Source organism: Panulirus ornatus, chromosome 37 (assembly GCF_036320965.1).
Source record: "Panulirus ornatus isolate Po-2019 chromosome 37, ASM3632096v1, whole genome shotgun sequence".
Taxonomy (NCBI): domain Eukaryota; kingdom Metazoa; phylum Arthropoda; class Malacostraca; order Decapoda; family Palinuridae; genus Panulirus; species Panulirus ornatus.
In genome coordinates, this window is record NC_092260.1 from 24538958 (window position 1) to 24559316 (window position 20359).

The 20359-nt window shown below is 41.5% G+C and overlaps 2 protein-coding genes across 3 annotated transcripts in view; one reads left to right on the forward strand and one right to left on the reverse strand.

Annotated features, from left to right (window-relative positions):
- Positions 1 to 7974, reverse strand: part of LOC139760607 (X-linked interleukin-1 receptor accessory protein-like 2) — a 35466-nt gene extending 27492 nt beyond the window's left edge. The window contains exon 1 of the mRNA XM_071683990.1: positions 7747 to 7974. The gene's annotated coding sequence lies outside the window, so the exon portion shown is untranslated. The remainder of the gene's footprint in view (positions 1 to 7746) is intronic.
- The window catches only part of LOC139760606 (uncharacterized), a 34920-nt gene continuing 16812 nt past the window's right edge, over positions 2252 to 20359 (forward strand). Inside the window, exons 1-6 of one of the 2 annotated variants that reach the window (XM_071683988.1) lie at positions 2252 to 2581; positions 12980 to 13097; positions 16412 to 16573; positions 17118 to 17299; positions 17607 to 17829; positions 18736 to 18860. In XM_071683988.1, the coding sequence (XP_071540089.1) occupies positions 12994 to 13097; positions 16412 to 16573; positions 17118 to 17299; positions 17607 to 17829; positions 18736 to 18860 (796 nt within the window). In that variant the 5' untranslated portion in view covers positions 2252 to 2581; positions 12980 to 12993. Of the gene's footprint in view, positions 2582 to 12396; positions 12468 to 12979; positions 13098 to 16411; positions 16574 to 17117; positions 17300 to 17606; positions 17830 to 18735; positions 18861 to 20359 lie in introns of those variants that run through there. The other variant, XM_071683987.1, reaches the window with a different exon arrangement.

The window sequence follows — 20359 nt, forward strand, 5'->3', positions numbered from 1 at the left end:
ATATGCAATATCAGTGTGTATTTGGCATATTGGATTTTCTTTGTCTCTATTCATTTACGTAACGATCGAATGGTTTAACCTGAGGTGTTTTAGAGGTGCTACAGCTCTTGGCTACCTTGAGGGGCACAAGTACCACGTAATAAGATGTACACTTATTAATAAATGGTAATCAAGTGGTAGTGGATACGATCATAGAAAACGGGAATCCTTTTCGTTTGGTGGCATCCATTAGTCGAAGGACGCTATCACTCTTATGACAGGCAAGGTAACCAAACCTTTGGTGTGGCAAAATTTATATATTTCTTATAATTAAGCAGCGTGTCCCTTATACAAATAATCTCGATATGAAGAAAAAAAGAATTCCATGTCCTGAGATGTATGTGGATTCCAAAAAGCGCAGGATTGAATTCTGATACATGGATATTACCTTTATTAATACGAACTCAGGACCACTCCTGTGAGGCTCCCTCACCTTCATAGGTGCACTCGACGTAGAAGCGGGATAATGATAGACTCGTCTGCAGTGACAATGACCTTCACAGGGGAATAGTCTTCTCCAACCTTGTCTAAGGTTAAAGATTAGCAACCGGAGTCTGATAACACCAATATATATATATATATATATATATATATATATATATATATATATATATATATATATATATATATATATAAAGTTTATGTTGGAAATACTCTCACGTAAACATTTAACTACAGGCCACCACATTCTTACAATTGTCCTTTTTCCTTGACACTTTCTCGTAAGTGTTAATGTTCGTCTTTCAGTTGGATAATCTATATCTATACCCTCCATAGCTCTCTACAATATACTAGAGTCTGGAAATCGACGTTAGGCTCTACGCATTCTTAAAAGCGACAATGAGAAACGTCATGCATTCTATAAACCTCGATACACTAGATTTACAATCTGCGTCATTCACACTGGGTGGCTTATATGGCAGCTCAGGCGCACTGTGGGGTGGGGGAAGATATGGGGAACAGTAGGGCAGTAGGGCCTTATGTTTTCTGATCTTATTGGGGGATTTATACATATATATATCTTTTGGGTGCTGTTGGTGACAATGGCGGGCGGTATCACTAGTTCTTAAGTACATATGAAATTCATACACAGCCTGTTGGTTACATGGTGTAGGTTTTATGTGACAGGCTGATAACAATGGAGGAAATTCCTCGAAATTCTTTTTTTTTATTAGTAGGAAATTTACGTATATTTTTAAAGCAATAAGAGCAAAATTGTAGATCATACAGACAGGTAAGGGTTCTGATAGATATGCACAGTTATGATAACATCATTAGAAATGCGAAGGTTCTACGAGATAAAGCATGACAATAATAAAGTTACCAGCAGTTTATCAAATTCGTCAGATCTGACAGCTTCAGTGATTTCCTATCCCATCCTACCTTGGGATATTTTTCGCCTGGGATTTTCCTTCAAATGCACCTGTGATAGTCATATGTCTGAAGCTCTTCTGTTCGTGGTGAAGCATACGTCGATCATGGTCCAACTCATATGTGTAGCTTTCTCTCTCTCATGGTACTTTTCTCTCACTTTCGTGTGCTACTCTCTCTCTCTCTCTCTCTCTCTCTCTCTCTCTCTCTCTCTCTCTCTCTCTCTCTCTCTCTCTCTCTCTCTCTCTCATTTCATGGTGTTACAGGTCAAATTCTGTTCCTCGTAATTCTCTTCCGCGTTACTCCTAAATAACGTATATAGATGCTTTATAGAAATGTGATCAGTGTTACGATATGAAAAAAATGCCTGAAAACCTTTAGACTTGTGCGTCAAAAGGCTGATCAACAATTAATCTGTTTAACCCAAAAAATCTAGATGTACTGGATTGAACATAGATGAATCTTTGAAGAACCGGGAAAAGAAAAAAGAAAAAAATAGCAGAGTAGCGATTCAGTCCCAGAGAACTGATTAGTCCCCGATCCTCCTGCAGCCCTCAATGGAAGAGGAATTCTCTACTCTAAAAGGTACTTATACACATATGGGCTGCATCATATGGTCTTATAACATGACCTTGACGGCCGTTTGACGCTGATAAAGCTCAGACCATAAGTGAATTAAGTATTAAGTACCCGTGGCAAGATGCACTTTGATTCACACCATACTGGGAATGGGGTTGTTTGATGACAGATGGAAAAAGATTTCGAAAAGCGTCGACAGTCGTATAGATCCAACCCGTACTGAGCGGATATGACGACCCTCCTGGACTGACCACTGTCAGAGATACTGTGGTGGAGCGTGGACACGCTACTTGTAGCTACAGGCCGAAATATCCCACTATAGGGACATACTGGGACGGATCCCGCCCACTTCTTTGACCCATCCTAGTGCATAGACTCAGTGGTATATCATGAGATTGCGTGAAGTGTCAAAGAGGCGACTCCTCAGCTGGGAGACGAGGGTGTATTGTAGGCGGTGGTGAGGTGCACATGCCTGGTGAAGAGGGTAATGTGAAAGAGGGTTTCCCGTTGTCAGCCTGTAGGCGGAGCGAGGGAGTCCCGCCGTCAGGGGACATGGACGGTCGGCCACTACTGTTACCACCTACAGCAGAAGGTGAGTTTGAGGTTCCTGGTGTACAATTCATCCCATATGACCCTATGGCGTTTCAGATCCTTTACGATGAGAGTGGGAAAGCCATGCTCAAGTGGACAGTGGCATGTCAATGTGTTGCTTCTTCAGTAGTTATGTAAAGTCTTAGGTGATTAACTTGTTTATGAGTAATATGAGACCCTTTCTTCAGTATTTATCTATGATTATTAGTTTATATGACATCTGCACTGGTCCTGCTTTTTTAGTTTATGCATATCTGTATCTACGTGGTATTTATTTTCTGTCCATTCTTGTTTTCTAGGAATGTGCATTCCCAGTATCATATATATATTCCTGGAATGCACACTGGTGTAGTTCAATAGTTAAGAAGTGAGAATTGTGATTTGGAAAAGCCATCCTTCTTTGTTTTAAGAAAATTGAAATGCGGGCGGTAACTCTCATCCCCTCATGTTAAGCAAACCTTTTAAGCAATACTGACGAAAGATATACGAGAAACGCTGAAGGTAAATCATGTACAATATCATCATTATATACATATATCTATATCTATCTATCTATCTGTCTGTCTATCTATCTATCTATCTACCTATCTATCTATCTATCTATCTATCTATCTATATATCTATATATATATATATATATATATATATATATATATATATTATCCCTGGGGATAGGGGAGAAAGAATACTTCCCACGTATTCCCTGCGTGTCGTAGAAGGCGACTAAAAGGGAAGGGAGCGGGGGGCTGGAAATCCTCCCCTCTCGTTTTTTTTTTTTTTTTTTTTTTATTTTTTTTTTTATTTTTTTTTTTTTTTTTTTTTTTTTTTTCCAAAAGAAGGAACAGAGAAGGGGGCCAGGTGAGGATATTCCCTCAAAGGCCCAGTCCTCTGTTCTTAGCGCTACCTCGCTAATGCGGGAAATGACGAATAGTATGAAAAAAAAAAAAAAAAAAAAATATATATATATATATATATATATATATATATATATATATATATATATATATATATATATATGGTATTATCTCTTTTGTGTGTGATGATACTTCTGTTGGTAGATCCATCCTTTTTTCACAGTTAGGTGGGTTGGAAGTTCCATGAAAGTCCACTTGTAACAAAACTGTGAAAGGAATTGAATGAGATTTGAAGCTTTTAATTACGCTGCTGCTTCACTCAGATTCGGTTTGTGATGGTTCATATTGCAGTACGTTAATTTCTAATGATAGAAATTAAACAGCAAGTCTGACGATGTTACAGATATGCAGCGTAGCGTTTCACTTTCATAGATTATTGAAAAATGTCCGAAAACATGAAAAAAAAGAAATAGATGTTTTATTACCATTTGCTATGAAATTCTTAATAAACGAAACAGATTTCTAATTGTCTATGACGCTTGGTTAAAAGACAACATTATAAGGCATGGATGCTCTCCAGTTTTTCTAAAACTTGTGACATAGTAAAAAGAAAAGTATTATTCCACATGATTCATAGACAAAATAGATATGCGCTGGGTTGGCATCAATCTTCAATGGACCGGAAATGGGCGGAGTGTAGGTTACCGTTCCACAAAATATGTATTCCATAAGTATGTTGTCTTTGATATTCTTATGATATTACTTTACGTGATATCCAAAAAGGTAACAAGAATACCATGATTAGATACTGAAATAATCGATATATGAATATGCTCTAAGAAAAGAAGGCTTCATATAAGTTCAGAGAAGATTCGTCATATTATATATATATATATATATATATATATATATATATATATATATATATATATATATATATATATATATATATACTTTCGTCGCATAACCCTAATCACAGATAATTTGACCAACTTACAACTGATATCTTTGTTGTGAAAATGAGTTTGATGAATACGTTCACTGATCTAGGTATACACATTTCTAAATACTATACACTGCATAGGTCCTCACGCTTCATGATAGTCTTTTCAAGACGATACAGATTCCGTCACCTGAGTCACAACAGTCTTTACGGGTTAGTTACGTCTTTTGTCTGCCTTTCTCTGAGGAAAGCCAAACTGACAGTAAGAAAGACCGGCTCATATCGAGGAATACCGAGAAATGAAGCCACTCATCCCTCACTTCCAGGGGCTTTCTGGCTCACGAAGTTCACAAATGAGAAAAGCTATGATAACACCTTATCTTATTTATAATCTAGTCTTGAGAAAGCATTACCTAATATATTCAAATTGGGGCAAGTAAGAGAGTTAAGAACAGCAGTGTCATGCGACAGGAGTTTGTATAAGAAAAAGGAGACGAGAAAAGAGAGTGAAAGGAAAAAAGTGAAAATTATTACTGTGTTACCCCGAGGCGCCTGCGCGTCCTGGGCAGCGCCGTAAGAGTGTGTATGTGACTTGGGGGACAAGAGTGACCATGACGACATTGTACGCGTTCGTCTTTTGTCAACACGCTAGCACGCTAAGCTACACTTCCGTTCGTCTATGATTTCTCGCTAGCATTGTTACCAAACGCAGACGGAGTCGTATATATCAGGGAAAAATTATATATATATATATATATATATATTCGAACAAAGTGCATATGAACGCGCACACTCAAACCTCCAACAGCAAGGATCGAACCCGGGACCACTGTGCAACAGGCGGGAGCACTACCTCTAGGCTATGATCGCCCCTAATAGGGAAATAACTATTCGAATACTATGTACTCGAATACCCTTCGTCTCACGCTGGTGAGCAACGGGATCCCTTATTTAGGGGCTCCTGCAGCTGTAAGGGTACACTATACTCAGTGCCAGGGGCAGGATAGACTCTTATGTAGCGAGAAGGGCTCCAACGAGACTGTGTAGCCTCGCTTCGGTCAGCTGACGATGATAAAACCTCGCCAAAGGGGACTTTTCACACTCGCTGTAACCACAAGCAGGTGGAGCCTGGTAGCACCTATATGTCTATTCATCTGTCTATCTATGTGACTGTCAACCTACCTACCTACCTACCTATCTAACTCTCTCTCTCTCTCTCTCTCTCTCTCTCCTCCCCATCCGATTTTCTGTCTCTTTCACTACAGGGTCGCCTGTAAAGATGTCTTGTTTACGGAGGATTCGGCTTTTGTCAGACCCTACCTTGAGTGAACAAAAGGGAAAAGTTGGTATTATACAAATCAGGATGCCACTTAAGCCGATCCTGCTCTCATCAGTTAGGAACGAATCTGACTGCAATTGCTTTAAGTGGTGGTTCGTGCAATCATATGCATTCAAGCCAGACCTTACGCACCCTAACCCTTACTTAGTCCCTCACTGTGTGACGTGTCTGATGAAGTGGGGTTGAATGTGGCAAATCACAGTGTCTGTGTAACTACGTACGACTAGAGCAGGTCCGCCCTGTGACTGGAATAGTCGTGAGGTATGATTAAAGCGATGCTTTGACTTCTAAACAAAAAAAAAAATCTCTCTGTTTCTGTGTGTAAACAAAAACAAACTCTGATGTTATGTTGGAGAGCGTTGAGGGGTGATGGCAGAGTGCGTGGGAGGCGCGGTGAGGGGACAGTGTAGGAGTGTGTCAAAGGACAGTGTGGGAGTGTGTGAGGGGGTTAGCGAAGGAGTGTGGGAGGGAAAAGTTTAGGAGTGTGTAAAAGGGAAAAGTAATGGAGTATGTGAAGGGACTGCACAAGAGTGCGTGAAAGGAGAGTGTAAGAATGTGTAAAGTGACTGTGTAAGAATGCGTGAGGGAGGGAAGGGGGAGGGGATGGACAGTGCAAGAGTGTGTGAGAAGACATTGCAAATGATCTTGAGGGAAGGTATAGAAAATTATGATATATCAAAAGCCTTCATGGATTAAGTTTAGGAAAACATCTTGGGAGGGAAAATTTCCATCACTGCAGAGACAAAATTCGTGTGGTTTACGTATTGCGAGAAGAATTTCCATTATCTTACATAAAAGAGGAAGAATTTGCCATCTAGTCACCTCGGGAAACTGAACTGCTATCGGAGAGAGAGAGAGAGAGAGAGAGAGAGAGAGAGAGAGAGAGAGAGAGAGAGAGAGAGAGAGAGAGAGAGAGATAGAGAGAGAGAGAGAGAATACTTTTCCTTCCTGATCTAACGACATTTCATGACCGTCCTTCGCTTTCACGTCAACATGGTCTCGCCCTTACGAACGTACTCGCTTCTGAGGCCTGAAGTGGAAAGCCCGCAGCCCAGCCCACATGAGGAAGGCAGGGGATTGTGATGCAATTGAAGTTGATGACATCAACCCATGCATGCCTGACAGGTGAATCTGTCATGAATCTGTCATGAGTGCTATGCGTTCCTTTGTGCTAAATGAAGTAGCACCATTTCAAGCATATTGGGTCTTTGAGGGATGGAGGTTCTAGCTCATTTGTTCATCTCAAGGAGCGAGCAAGTTATTTTTCGTTGGCTAGCCCAGTAAAAAGAGATTAATGGAGCGTTTCATGGATGGCGTTTGTTCTGTGGATGTGAGTGTCCAATGATCACTGTCACCTACTGTATCTTCTTATCTGATAATCTCACTAAAGGCAGAGTTGGCCGAGACATTTAAGATGGATATCTCTGACGATATCAGTCAATGAAAGTAATTAGCAAATATGATTAAACTGGTGATTGTTGATAATTGTACTACGGTATTGCTTGATGAAAGCAAGGTTTTGAAGTCAATAGACAGATACACAGACAGACAGTTGGATCAAAGTGTTTCCCGACACCCCGAAGGAGGAGTCACCCTCTCTGGGGTTGTTCTGTCGGTCGACGGACAGCAGCGTCAGGTCACTTGACCTTACTTGGCCGTACACCTGTGTCGTCTGACCGCACTCTCATGTTAATATGGCCCCACTACGACATCGCTGTAGGGTCAGGTCGTTTTGCCTTGCGTCCATGTTCTTTGCTATTCCACCGTTGGCAGACATGGGTTTCCTGAAACACTTCTGCCACGTATTTCTACCTTGCTTCAACCTGCCACGTGTTGAGAGATAATCGACCCACATGGAGGGGGTGAAGGACCCACGCAGGTGTAATGTTAACTCGTACTGTTTAGTGAGATAGTTGTCTAAAACGATGAAAACTAAAAGGAATGCAAAACCGAACTGAAGAACGCTTTTGACGAGTCGGTGATCAAAATTCGTCGAGGCTCACACGAAAACAGCAAAATGAAGTACTTACATATATATCTATATGGCTCTCTTTCTCTGCTACTCATGGAGGACCAAAGATCTCCAGGGTTAAGTAAGTCACTTGTGCTCGAACCAGGCTGCTTCTGATTCAAAGCACATATACGACGACGAGATTCGCTGCTTAAGTTCACTTCAGCTGGACGAGTCGTACGATATGGTAAGACCGTTTCCTCACAACTGGTGGGTGAAGGCCCTCACGGTGAGGGAAGACCCCATCAGGAGAACCAGTGCCCGTGAAAGAGAGAGAGAGAGAGAGAAGAAGAAACAATTAGCTACCTCTGGGATTTACTTTTTGAAAAAACCCTACCGAGTACACGGGATGTGGAAACCCGACAGATAGAAAATGACATATGATGTGGTAAGGATCTGTGTTAAGGGCAAGGTATGCGGTGAAAGTAGAACGAAGTAAAAGCGGTACCATTCTGGGTTTTCTTCGCGTACGAGGGATCCCTAATGGGGATTTTTTGTTTTTAATGAGGTCTTTCCTGTGATTTATATGAAAGGTTAAGGGTTGGTTTTTCTTCTCACGCTTTCATGTTGGCCTCTCCCTTCCACAGCACTTACGCAACCTCCACGTTCATTGGGTCCGTGATGACATAGGGCAATCAAGTGACTTGTATGTGTTGCGAGTTTTGCGCCAAACCGCAACTCTAAAGAGGTTGTCAAAGGCGTTTTCCTGAGACAGAGTTGTGGATTAAGATGATAGGTTTACTCCGATGTTTCCGAGTGCGTTGATAAGGCAGTATTATTGAGGAGGGAGGAGAGTGGCAATGAGAGAGGAACAGATTCGGCTGAAACACAACACAGCCACCCTTTCGAACACGAAAGGGCGGCATAAAAAGGAACAGATACCATTTTTCTAACATCGGAGTGTTTGTCTCAAGGAACTCCCTTAAAGATAATGAAGGTTCATTGTGTACTGATACCCAATAAGAATTGAGAGTTATTCCTGATGTCTTTTGAGAGAAAATTTGTCCTGCTAAGAACGATTTAAAAAAAGGTATATTGAGAAGAGATTTCGTCTTGAGGATCCAGTACTGTTAACAGATGGCTGTGAGAGGGACTAGCTGGTCATAAGGGGCATCCTCGAGATGTAATATGGAGAATTCTACCCCAAGAGAAGAGTAACTCTATCGTCTCGTGAGTTAAGAACATATTCACAATCCCTTTGACGTCAGGCGGCGATGTTGTTTTGTAAACCCTTACAGAAATGAGTATTCTCAGTGTATTTTCACATGCTTCCAGTTGTTATCATTTTGGTTGTAGCAAAGGCTATGGCTGATGTCGGTCTGTATATAAACAACAGGAAATGTCAACCATTCAGATTTGGTGAGGGGGTATGGGCTTGCAGTCGTCTCCTTGTGATCTTAGTCTGAATCATGTCTGCTTTTTAATCTTTTTTTCTATAATCATCGATATTGACTCGGGCGTGACGTTGCACGATCACGGCCATCACGTGTGAAAAGAAATTAAGGTCGAAAAAAGAATGAAGAAGTTTAATCTGAGCTCCTCAGGTGTCTGCAAACCTGACTCCATCGTACGTCTTGGAGGAGACTTCGATGTAATTGGTAAACCTGAGTTCGGCGTTCTTGCCTGAAGAAGACCATCTAATTAGCCTCGCCCTTCAGGAGGAATCTCAGAAATTCCTTGTGAAAGGTGAGCATGGAATCTTCCTCCGATATTCAACATTCCATCTAATCCAAGAAGAAAACAGATTTAGAAATGTGGTGGTGTCTGTTGGACACATTGCCTCCAGCAGACCAGGAAACCCCCGCAACGAAGACAAGGGAAGACGATTCCGTGGATCTGTGTCATTCAAAGGTTCCCTGGGCAGGTGTCAACATCGAACTCGTCCAAAGAACCTCGATTGTTTAGAGAAGGACTCTTATGCTTTCCCCCCTCAGAATTCTTCTGAGATCTCGACGGCATACAGCCGGAGCCTCCTCTAAGAGCCCAACAAATGGGGTTTTCCCCCACACACACAAAAACAAATTTCTTCAGGAAGTTTTTCGTGTTACGTAAATAATCAGGTGTTGGGAAAATCAAGGCTCCACTTGAAATGGTACATGGAATTATTGGTTTAATGTGGGAATCACACTCTACAGCACGACGGTATGACCTTGGAGTACGACGGTACGACCCTTGAAAACGATAGCGTCAGCTTTCAGCACTTAAACACGAGGGTACGAACCCTTGAGTACTTCTGTGTGTCTTTTGAGCATGAGAGTATCACTCTTTAGAGAGAGAGAGAGAGAGAGAGAGAGAGAGAGAGAGAGAGAGAGAGAGAGAGAGAGCACTGAAATCTGACAAAAGGCAGCATAGCGCAAACAGGAACAATCAGTCGGTCAGAAGCTAACAACCTACCCCAACCAGTTCATCTCAATTTCGACCTAGAACTCTCTCCTTTGACATCTGGCTTCCGCAAGTTTGATATACCCTAATATATATATATATATATATATATATATATATATATATATATATATATATATATATATATATATATATATATATATATATTTTTTTTTTTTTTTTTTTTTTTTTTTTTTTTTTATACTTTGTCGCTGTCTCCCGCGTTTGCGAGGTAGCGCGAGGAAACAGACGAAAAGAAATGGCCCAACCCCCATACACACGTACATACACACGTCCACACACGCAAATATACATACCTACACAGCTTTCCATGGTTTACCCCAGACGCTTCACATGCCCTGATTCAATCCACTGACAGCACGTCAACCCCTGTATACCACATCGCTCCAATTCACTCTATTCCTTGCCCTCCTTTCACCCTCCTGCATGTTCAGGCCCCGATCACACAAAATCTTTTTCACTCCATCTTTCCACCTCCAGTTTGGTCTCCCTCTTCTCCTCGTTCCCTCCACCTCCGACACATATATCCTCTTGGTCAATCTTTCCTCACTCATTCTCTCCATGTGCCCAAACCATTTCAAAACACCCTCTTCTGCTCTCTCAACCACGCTCTTTTTATTTCCACACATCTCTCTTACCCTTACGTTACTTACTCGATCAAACCACCTCACACCACACATTGTCCTCAAACATCTCATTTCCAGCACATCCATCCTCCTGCGCACAACTCTATCCATAGCCCACGCCTCGCAACCATACAACATTGTTGGAACCACTATTCCTTCAAACATACCCATTTTTGCTTTCCGAGATAATGTTCTCGACTTCCACACATTTTTCAAGGCTCCCAAAATTTTCGCCCCCTCCCCCACCCTATGATCCACTTCCGCTTCCATGGTTCCATCCGCTGACAGATCCACTCCCAGATATCTAAAACACTTCACTTCCTCCAGTTTTTCTCCATTCAAACTCACCTCCCAATTGACTTGACCCTCAACCCTACTGTACCTAATAACCTTGCTCTTATTCACATTTACTCTTAACTTTCTTCTTCCACACACTTTACCAAACTCAGTCACCAGCTTCTGCAGTTTCTTACATGAATCAGCCACCAGCGCTGTATCATCAGCGAACAACAACTGACTCACTTCCCAAGCTCTCTCATCCCCAACAGACTTCATACTTGCCCCTCTTTCCAGGACTCTTGCATTTACCTCCCTAACAACCCCATCCATAAACAAATTAAACAACCATGGAGACATCACACACCCCTGCCGCAAACCTACATTCACTGAGAACCAATCACTTTCCTCTCTTCCTACACGTACACATGCCTTACATCCTCGATAAAAACTTTTCACTGCTTCTAACAACTTGCCTCCCACACCATATATTCTTAATACCTTCCACAGAGCATCTCTATCAACTCTATCATATGCCTTCTCCAGATCCATAAATGCTACATACAAATCCATTTGCTTTTCTAAGTATTTCTATATATATATATATATATATATATATATATATATATATGTCATAGAGCATACAAACCCCCAACAACCAGGTTCGAACCACGGACCCCTGCGCGGCAGGCGGGAGTGCTGCGTAGGGCTAGGCTATGATCGCCCTTACTAGGGATATGCACTTTGCTTATATATATTTATATATATATATATATATATATATATATATATATATATATATATATATATATATATATATATATACATATATATATATATATATATATATATATATATATATATATATATATATATATATATATATATATATATATATATATATATATATATATATATATATATATATTCTTTTATCTATCAATAAACAATACTTCCTAGCACTTCCATCAAGCAGAGCATATGCCTTCCCTTATTCAAGTAAAAGTGAAAAAAATTTTTTTACTTTTATGGGAACTCATTTGTATGCTGTCTAAACAAAGACATCAATGAATACTTAGAAATCCCTTGGACGATAAGTTTGGATTGCTTCATGAGACTGGACATTCCAAGGAGCAATACTCATACTCTAACTGATGAAACTTTGTATATGTAAATCAGCTAGAGTTCGGAAACTATGAGAGATACCGAAGACGAAAGAGCAAGAATAAAACAAGAGCTTCAAGAGAATGGGGAATTTTCGGATGGAAAGTTTGGATTTATCCATAAGGCTGGATTTTCCTGCAGGAAGTATGACGTAACATAGAGACCTTAAACGCAGGAGTGACTATAAAAACCCTCTCAGAAGGTCTTCGGGGGCTGAGGAGTCCGAACTGAGGGCTTCTGTCCTCTGGTGGGTCAGGAACGCGCCCAGAAGGTAAGGCACGAGATGCAGGTGGGAGGTGGAGGTTAAGGGGTGGTTCGATATCTGATGCTGGGGAGAGGGTGAATGAAGAACTCTGGTCTAAAATAAGACACTAAACGTTGGTGAAATTATCTCTCGTGTTGGTGAAACGAAGTTCGTAACTTGGCGGGCGCTACCCAGCTGAGGCGGGTCGCGTTGTTGGTAGACTTGTTGTTGTGGGCTGTTGTTAGCTTGTGGCGGTGTCGGATCCTGGTCGCGACCAGCCAGCGGGTGGTTACATCATCATATTCAGAGAGAGAGAGAGAGAGAGAGAGAGAGAGAGAGAGAGAGAGAGAGAGAGAGAGGCCTGCATTGGAATGATGAATATAATCAAAGTATTGCAGTTTCATACCTTAATCCATCACCTCCTCTGATCTCCCTTCATCGCCAGGGTCATGAGCGTAGAAACAAGACGCTTATCATGAGAAGACACCAACTGACAAACCATAGATCAAGTCTGAACTCAAGTTATCTATCATTTCTAGAATGACGTGGGCGTATGGAACATCCCTTGACCATGATGACGGGGCAAGGCGTTCGCTTGGGGCTGCTTCTGGCAACACTGAGCCTTCTCTTGCCCTGCACCTTGCAGCACAAGTTCAGGTGAGAAACTCTGTACTGCCACACTGACGGTGCCAGTCTTCACCTGTCAATAACTTTCAGGGACTAAATTTTTTATAGCTACTTTGTAAGTTGATGAAATATACTTACATGGCAGATTATGATGTGAATGATGTGACTTAAACTAAAAAATTCTATAAATGATTAGTTTTAAGTCTTGTATACACATACTTGAGGCTAAAATGCCACTGGTGTCAGTCTTTGACATCACATCTTGCACTGAAGGAGGGAATATTGAGAGCCAATTCATTACAGATTTTTGTACTGATTACCTACCTTCTTCTTTACCTAAAAGCTGAAATTCCCTCATAATCATCCGCCACTTAATAACCTCGAAAATCATCATCATAACTCACCCAATACACCCTTCCACAACACCACATGTTACAACCCATTACAATTGACAACAGCTTATACAGTCGCTCGTTTCCTTGAGAATCATTTATCCTGAATAGCCTCCTCCTTTACCATATCTATCCCCTGATGCATTCTAGCTCAGGGGTAATAACTATTTAGCAACTACACTCCCCTCTCACACAGCCATTCATGACTTATCAAGATCAGTCGTCTCCTCACAAACCATCCATCCCATCCACCTCCTCAAAACCTTCCCTCCCTTAATATTTATGTTCACGTTCCACATTCACCCTACACCCCTACACTCACTTACAAGCATCTGTCTATCTTACATGACCAGTCACCATTTGTTCACGTTCCAAAGTCACCCTACACTCCTACACTTACAAGCATCTATCTTACATGACCAGTCTCACCGTTTTTTGACTGTCTGTCAGCCAATAGCTAAACCACCTCTCCCCCATCTTTTTTTTTGCAACCAGCTGCCTGGATTTTATCTACATATCTCACAACCATCCTTCTCTAGGCACTCTCCCCAATACCTCCTTAGAACAATAGTTCCCCCTCACAGCCGATCCTTCCACTCATAATTATACAGATTTCATGACCTCATATTCTATGCAAACTAACCACTGCTTTTCACAACCGCCTACACCCCTACAACCCCACACACACACACAGACAACCATCCCTTACAACACACACACACACACACACACACACACACACACACACACACATACCAAGAAGAGAGCCTATTCCTCATGAACACCTTACTCTCCTCACACTTTGACGGTCACTCATCCCCACTTAATTAGCCATCCCCTCACGCCCAGGCTGGTCCCAGGGCCCGTTTTCCCGCCCATTATAACGTTCGTGATTAACCCATTCTTTAAAACTTTTTGGCAGAGTTATTTTCTTTACTGTCGAATAAATACCCAAACTTTTCAGATATGTGTAGAAAAATGTCTCGTAAATAACCCCTCGTCATTACGGGAGGTAGAAATACAGTCTACCAGTCATTTGTCACGGAAGCCAAGGTATCTTATCCCTAAGGTAATGGAAGAGACGTCTACCAGCAAATTATCCTTTCATCGCTAATGTCAACGAACGCACGGGTTTAAGAACTTAACAACTGCCATTGTACGGAACGCTGGCGCTGATAAGGGTTTCCCATGTGGCATTCGACCATCCTGTGAAATACCTATAGAACCCTCATATATCTATGGTTTGATTATTATACTACGCTCTATACTGTGCATTTACATAGATGAAGAACCTTGCATTCCAGCATGACACTGGAAAGATGCGATTTGAAGACGTCATTGAGAATGTTGGTAAAGATGCCACAGAGAGGAATAAGAGAGGCCTTCGTTCGTCTGTCTGCTTATCTACATCCAAGATTTAGGTTCCTCGTAAGGATATGATGTCCTGTACATAACATCATTGTTCTCACCAGCTTCCGTGGTGTGGTGGTAAGCGACACTGGCTATTGATCACACGCTGGGCCGCCAGGGTTTCATTCCTGGACAGGGGCAGTCGGCCCTTGCAATCACCACTAACGCAGAAAAAAAAAAATAGGTCTTCTGGAGCTTGAAATGAAATCAGGCCAATTCTCGTCACTATTTTTCGTGTACACTTAAAGCTGCTTCATTGGGTGAACCGACACTAGAAAAAAAAGAGGCGTTGTCATGTCAGTCCTATGATGAAACCTGTTGTAAATTTCGAGAGAGCTGATATGAAACTGAGGTTTTCCCTGCAGCTTTTCTTCCTAGAGTAAATTTTGCCCTTACAGGCAGTCTCATAGTGTCCCTACACTATGAGACTGCCTGTAAGGGGTAAGGTGGGGTGGGCAGTCGAAACCCAAAGGATCTTCCGTGAACTGAGAAGTTCTACACTGGAGGAAACTGCAGGATGAGGCTCGTATGTGTCTGTCATTGATGAGTTACAGAGTTCAGTATGAAAATCATTGTCTTCGAGTTAGTCTGTCAAGTATATTTACCATGTAAGACAACTATCCCTGTCTATCACCCCAAAAGCCTGGCAAATCTTCGATCTTCGAGAAAACCCCCCTTCACTTTTTCCTCATTATCTGAAGTCGTTCTATCCTTATTTTGATGATAACTTCGTGCTCCCCGTAACACAATAACGTCTCGCTTTATTCTCTAGAATTTTCGCGGGAGGAAAGTCTTTAAGTCCTGAGTCCTTCTCTTGAAGTTCTTGAAAAGAAATTTCTGTGGTCGAGACAAAGGATAGCTGAGTCAAAAGTCCTTCATGTGATCTTTCTTTTTCAGGAAAGCTATAGCCTTGAATGTTGATATTATTCTTATTCCTTTTGCCACGGTGAGGTTGTGAATACCACGTAGGTCAGTTCGTGTGCGAATTCTCTTCGTTAAACGTGAAAATGATGAGACATGAATCTTTATATTTTCGTTAATCATATGATGAATGTGAAATATTTATCCCTCGAATAATACTGTTTCTAATACAGAAGGAGAAAGGGCAATTTTCACTCACTCTTTTATGTTCGCGAAATATATTTAGGATTACGGAGAGCGTGTCAACAATTCTAGGAGGCTGTGAATATATTCTAGCATGTAAAACACACCCTCTCAGTACTGTGTACCTTTACTGTTATTCAGAATTTGACATTATATGAACTGATGTGATCGCTTCCTCTATATTGTCTTGTTGAAGAAAGGAAGATGCTTTTTTTATCTTCTTTACACACACACACACACACACACACACACACACACACACACACACACACACACACACCTGTTCCTCCCGTTTTCTTCGTATCATGTTGTAAGTTAGCTGTCTTTTCCAAAGATTTAATGTGAACCAATCATACTTCACCTTATGACCCGTTACGCCCACATCTTTTTTCTTTTTTCTCACGCTCATTTCCCCTCCGCTCCGTCTCGCCCTTCCAGAAACGTGTGCCCGTGTGCGACCCTCCCGCAAGAGGAGCTATCCCGTCGGCAGGTGGTCGAGGAGGTGAGGTCTACGAGAAAGCATGAGCTACATTGCTGTCCTCATAGCCTCCTGGGCTTCCCCGCACACCACTACCACAACGCCTCGTTCAACATCACCTGGTGAGATGAACGGCTCGCCTCGGGGAGAGCTTAATAGGGTGTTCTCAGCCGTCAAGAAAATAAAAGAGGGTGTTTGAACAGCTTCCTTGGTAATCTAATCCGATAGGAGGAGACGTCAATAAGGTATTAGACAATTCTATTAGTTGTTATAAGGGATCGGAGATGATCTGATGAGTAGTTTGGTCATTTGACATGAGTATTGGATGGCATCAGGATTAATTTAATGTACTGATGTATGAAAGGATTATCGTATGGATTCGATAGAAGAAAAAGAAATAGAATTTACTCTTGTGTGTGAAATGAACCATGGACTCTCTAAGGAAGCGTTGCAGAAGGTGAATAACAGTTTGGTGATTATCATCACTCCCTCCCACCCCAACATAGGTGCACTCACACTCTCCCCCTTAACCTAGATGCACTCATTACAGTTTCCCTTCACCACAGGATCAAAGCATTTTTTTTTTTGTTCACCATCATCATTCTGCTTCCTTTGTGGGTAACGTCTACTTCCTACAACCTCTCCTCACCACTACGTATCCCTCAGGACCTTCAATGGGAAGGACTACTACCAGGGCTGGGGCAAGAACAGCTTCAAGGTGAAGTATTGCGATCTGGAGACACTGGAGAGCAGGGCGGTGAGGGAGGGCGATGCTGGACTATACACCTGCACTGTGACTGCCTCCAATGGGACCTCCGTACACAGGAACATCAGCATCTGTGTTAACAGTCAGTATTTATACCAGTCACTTTGGTGCAGGGGACTGTATTTGGGTGATAGGATATATATATATATATATATATATATATATATATATATATATATATATATATATATATATATATATATATATATATATATATATATATATATATATATTAATGTATTCTTCATATCATACTTATTCGTTTGTGATCATTTCTCGATCTTTTAACCTTCCAGTTTCAATCACCGATCATAATTTCATTCCCTTAGACTTCATCGGCTCGTGCCTGTATACACGCTTGCTTCATCTCTTCATTTATGCCATTCCAGTTAATGAGGATATTCACCAGTTGCCCACTAAGGCGCGCTTTCCTCAGAACACCAAAATCCTCCAGGGGGAGAGCGTCAGCTTCCCCTGCTCCGCCTACGTCGGGCGTCTCAGTTGCCTCCGTCAGGAGAACCACAGCATCGCCTGGACCAAGGAACTTGCCAATGGGTCTTGGATACCTGTTGACCAACTGCCAGACACCAAGACCCTCACTTCAGAGAACGAGTAAGGGCGTCTTAATGTTACTCTTCGAAAAAATGGGCCTTCTACCTTCTGCAGAAGTCTTACCTCCGCTTTACTTTTGTCTTCACCCAAACAGGTTAGGATTCTAGGGTAGTATTACAGTCCTCCACAAACTTGCCTCGTCACACCCCATCAATTCTTCTGTTACGCATCTTACTCATCAGTTCTTCTGCTACGCATCTTTCTCGTCAGTTCTGCTAGGCATCTTATTCATCAGTTTTATTGCGTATCTTTCTCATCAGTTCTTCTCTTACGCATCTTTCTCATCAGTTCTTCCATTACGTATCTTTGTTATGTACTACATTACGTCGCTGGAGGGTTCGCGACGATCTACATCCGGATTCTAAGAAGTTAATACCCTTTGTTCAGTGGTAGCATCCGTTTGCAACGTTCCATTATGAAATTACAGAGACCAACAGCGAGAGTAGACTCTACCCTTTAGGATGTGGGTGCTTATGTTACAGGGATGAATTGAAACTGATTCTGAAACCGACTCATTCTTTGAGAAAAGCCTCAGTCAAGTCTCACATCATCTCAGATAAAACAGGGAAGGTCTTATATGTTTTCAGGAATGGACTTATAATTCCGAATATATTGCACCAAAGTGTAGTATGTGACATAGCTTCTTGGGTATTCATCTCTTCACATCAGTAGATCAAAACTGACTCAGTCTCTCTAGACTCTTAGTAACAACAACAACAACAACAACAACAACAACAACTTTGGATTTAGATCCGGGTCAGCTGAACAAAGGTTGTAGTTACAACACACAGACCCTGTCTGTCTGTACCTTGTGTGTGTGTGTGTGTGTGTGTCACGTAACTCTACGCTCCGCTAGGGAAGGGTATCTGTCATCGATGGGACTAAAACAACTAACCTCTCTTACAGGGATGGCAAAATATGGAGCAACCTTGACATACAGTCTGTGCAGAGGGTTCACTTCGGCCGCTACCGCTGCGTCGTCAGCAACCAGCATGGAGACCTGTACCTGAACGTCACCCTTGTGGAAGGAGGTGAGGGATAACAGTGTGTACGTGGCGGGCGGACGACTTCGCTGTGAGGGTGCATGGGATGAAAGACAATCCTGTTGTTTCTGTTAGTGCTAATTCTGTTGTTTCTGTTAGTGCTATCAACGTCTCCTGTTTAACGGGTGCTTGAGATCATTGCCATTGCAGACAGCTGTTACAACCGTCACCTGACGCTTCTATATAACCTGAGAAACAGTTGTACTTGTAGCTGTCGTTGTAGTGAACAGTAGGGTCAGTCCTACTGTCGTTGTAGCTACTGTTACTGATTCTGATGATGATACAGCTAACCTGTACTTATATATATATATATATATATATATATATATATATATATATATATATATATATATATGTATATATATATATATATATATATATATATATATATATATATATATATATATATATATATATATATATATATATATATATATATATATATATATATATATATATATATACACACACACTACTACTTATACTGCTACTGTTACTACTACCATTATTTATACATCTACTAGTACTAGTACCACTTTGTTAGAGTTTTGTTCTTTCAGAACATTTTGTTCACATTATTTTCTCGGTGTGCTTGGTTTTGTAAGAGTGTTATCACAGAAAAACCTTTGTAGTTTTAGTCGTGACATCTTGTCCTGTATCCTGGAAACCCTACGTCTTGAATATCACAGAAGCGGGAGTGTTTTACTGGTGTTGAAGTTGAATTTTCATTTGAGCAACCACTCCATATCTACAGGGGTCTTATTCTCCCCAGTCCTGCTCGTATATCTGGGATGAGTCTTCCTCCATCTCTTTCTTAGACAGAGAAATCAAAAAGCCTTTTTCGCCTTATTAACTCTCCTGCCATCTCCTCTCTTCAGCCATCCCTCTTCCTTCCACTGTGATGTTGCTGCCCATCTCTGTTCCACAGGTATCATTTCGGTCAGATTTCTCGTGAGCTGTCTGCCTTCCTCCCTCCGCGCGTCCCAGCCACGAGGAGCTGAACCTGCTTAGCCGCTGCATCCCATAGTTTCTCTGTGGAGATCAGCAACACAAGGAATGACCTTTGTAATCCTCCTTCTTTTCCTCGAACAGCCAAGACTTTGAATTGTCTCCCATATTTCGCCTTCTTCCTCTTCCTGTAACCTTTCCATCTTTAAAAGTCAAATCCACATACACCTGAGGAGCTCAAATGTACTACATTGCACTCCTGATTTTTCCTCGCACTCGAGACAATCACAGTGAAGACTTATATCAGTTCTCACATCATGCTAGCTACTATACAAAAGAAGAATGACTATTGATAATCTAGATACTACCACTTCTACAGTCACTACCAATACTACTACTTTACCATCTGCAGGAAATTAAGACACCCTTCCTCTCTCACCTTATTCATCATGACTTATTCACGTCCCCTTCTACAGGAAATAAAGACACTCTTCCTCTCTCACCTTATTCATTATGACTTACTCACGTCCCCTTCTACA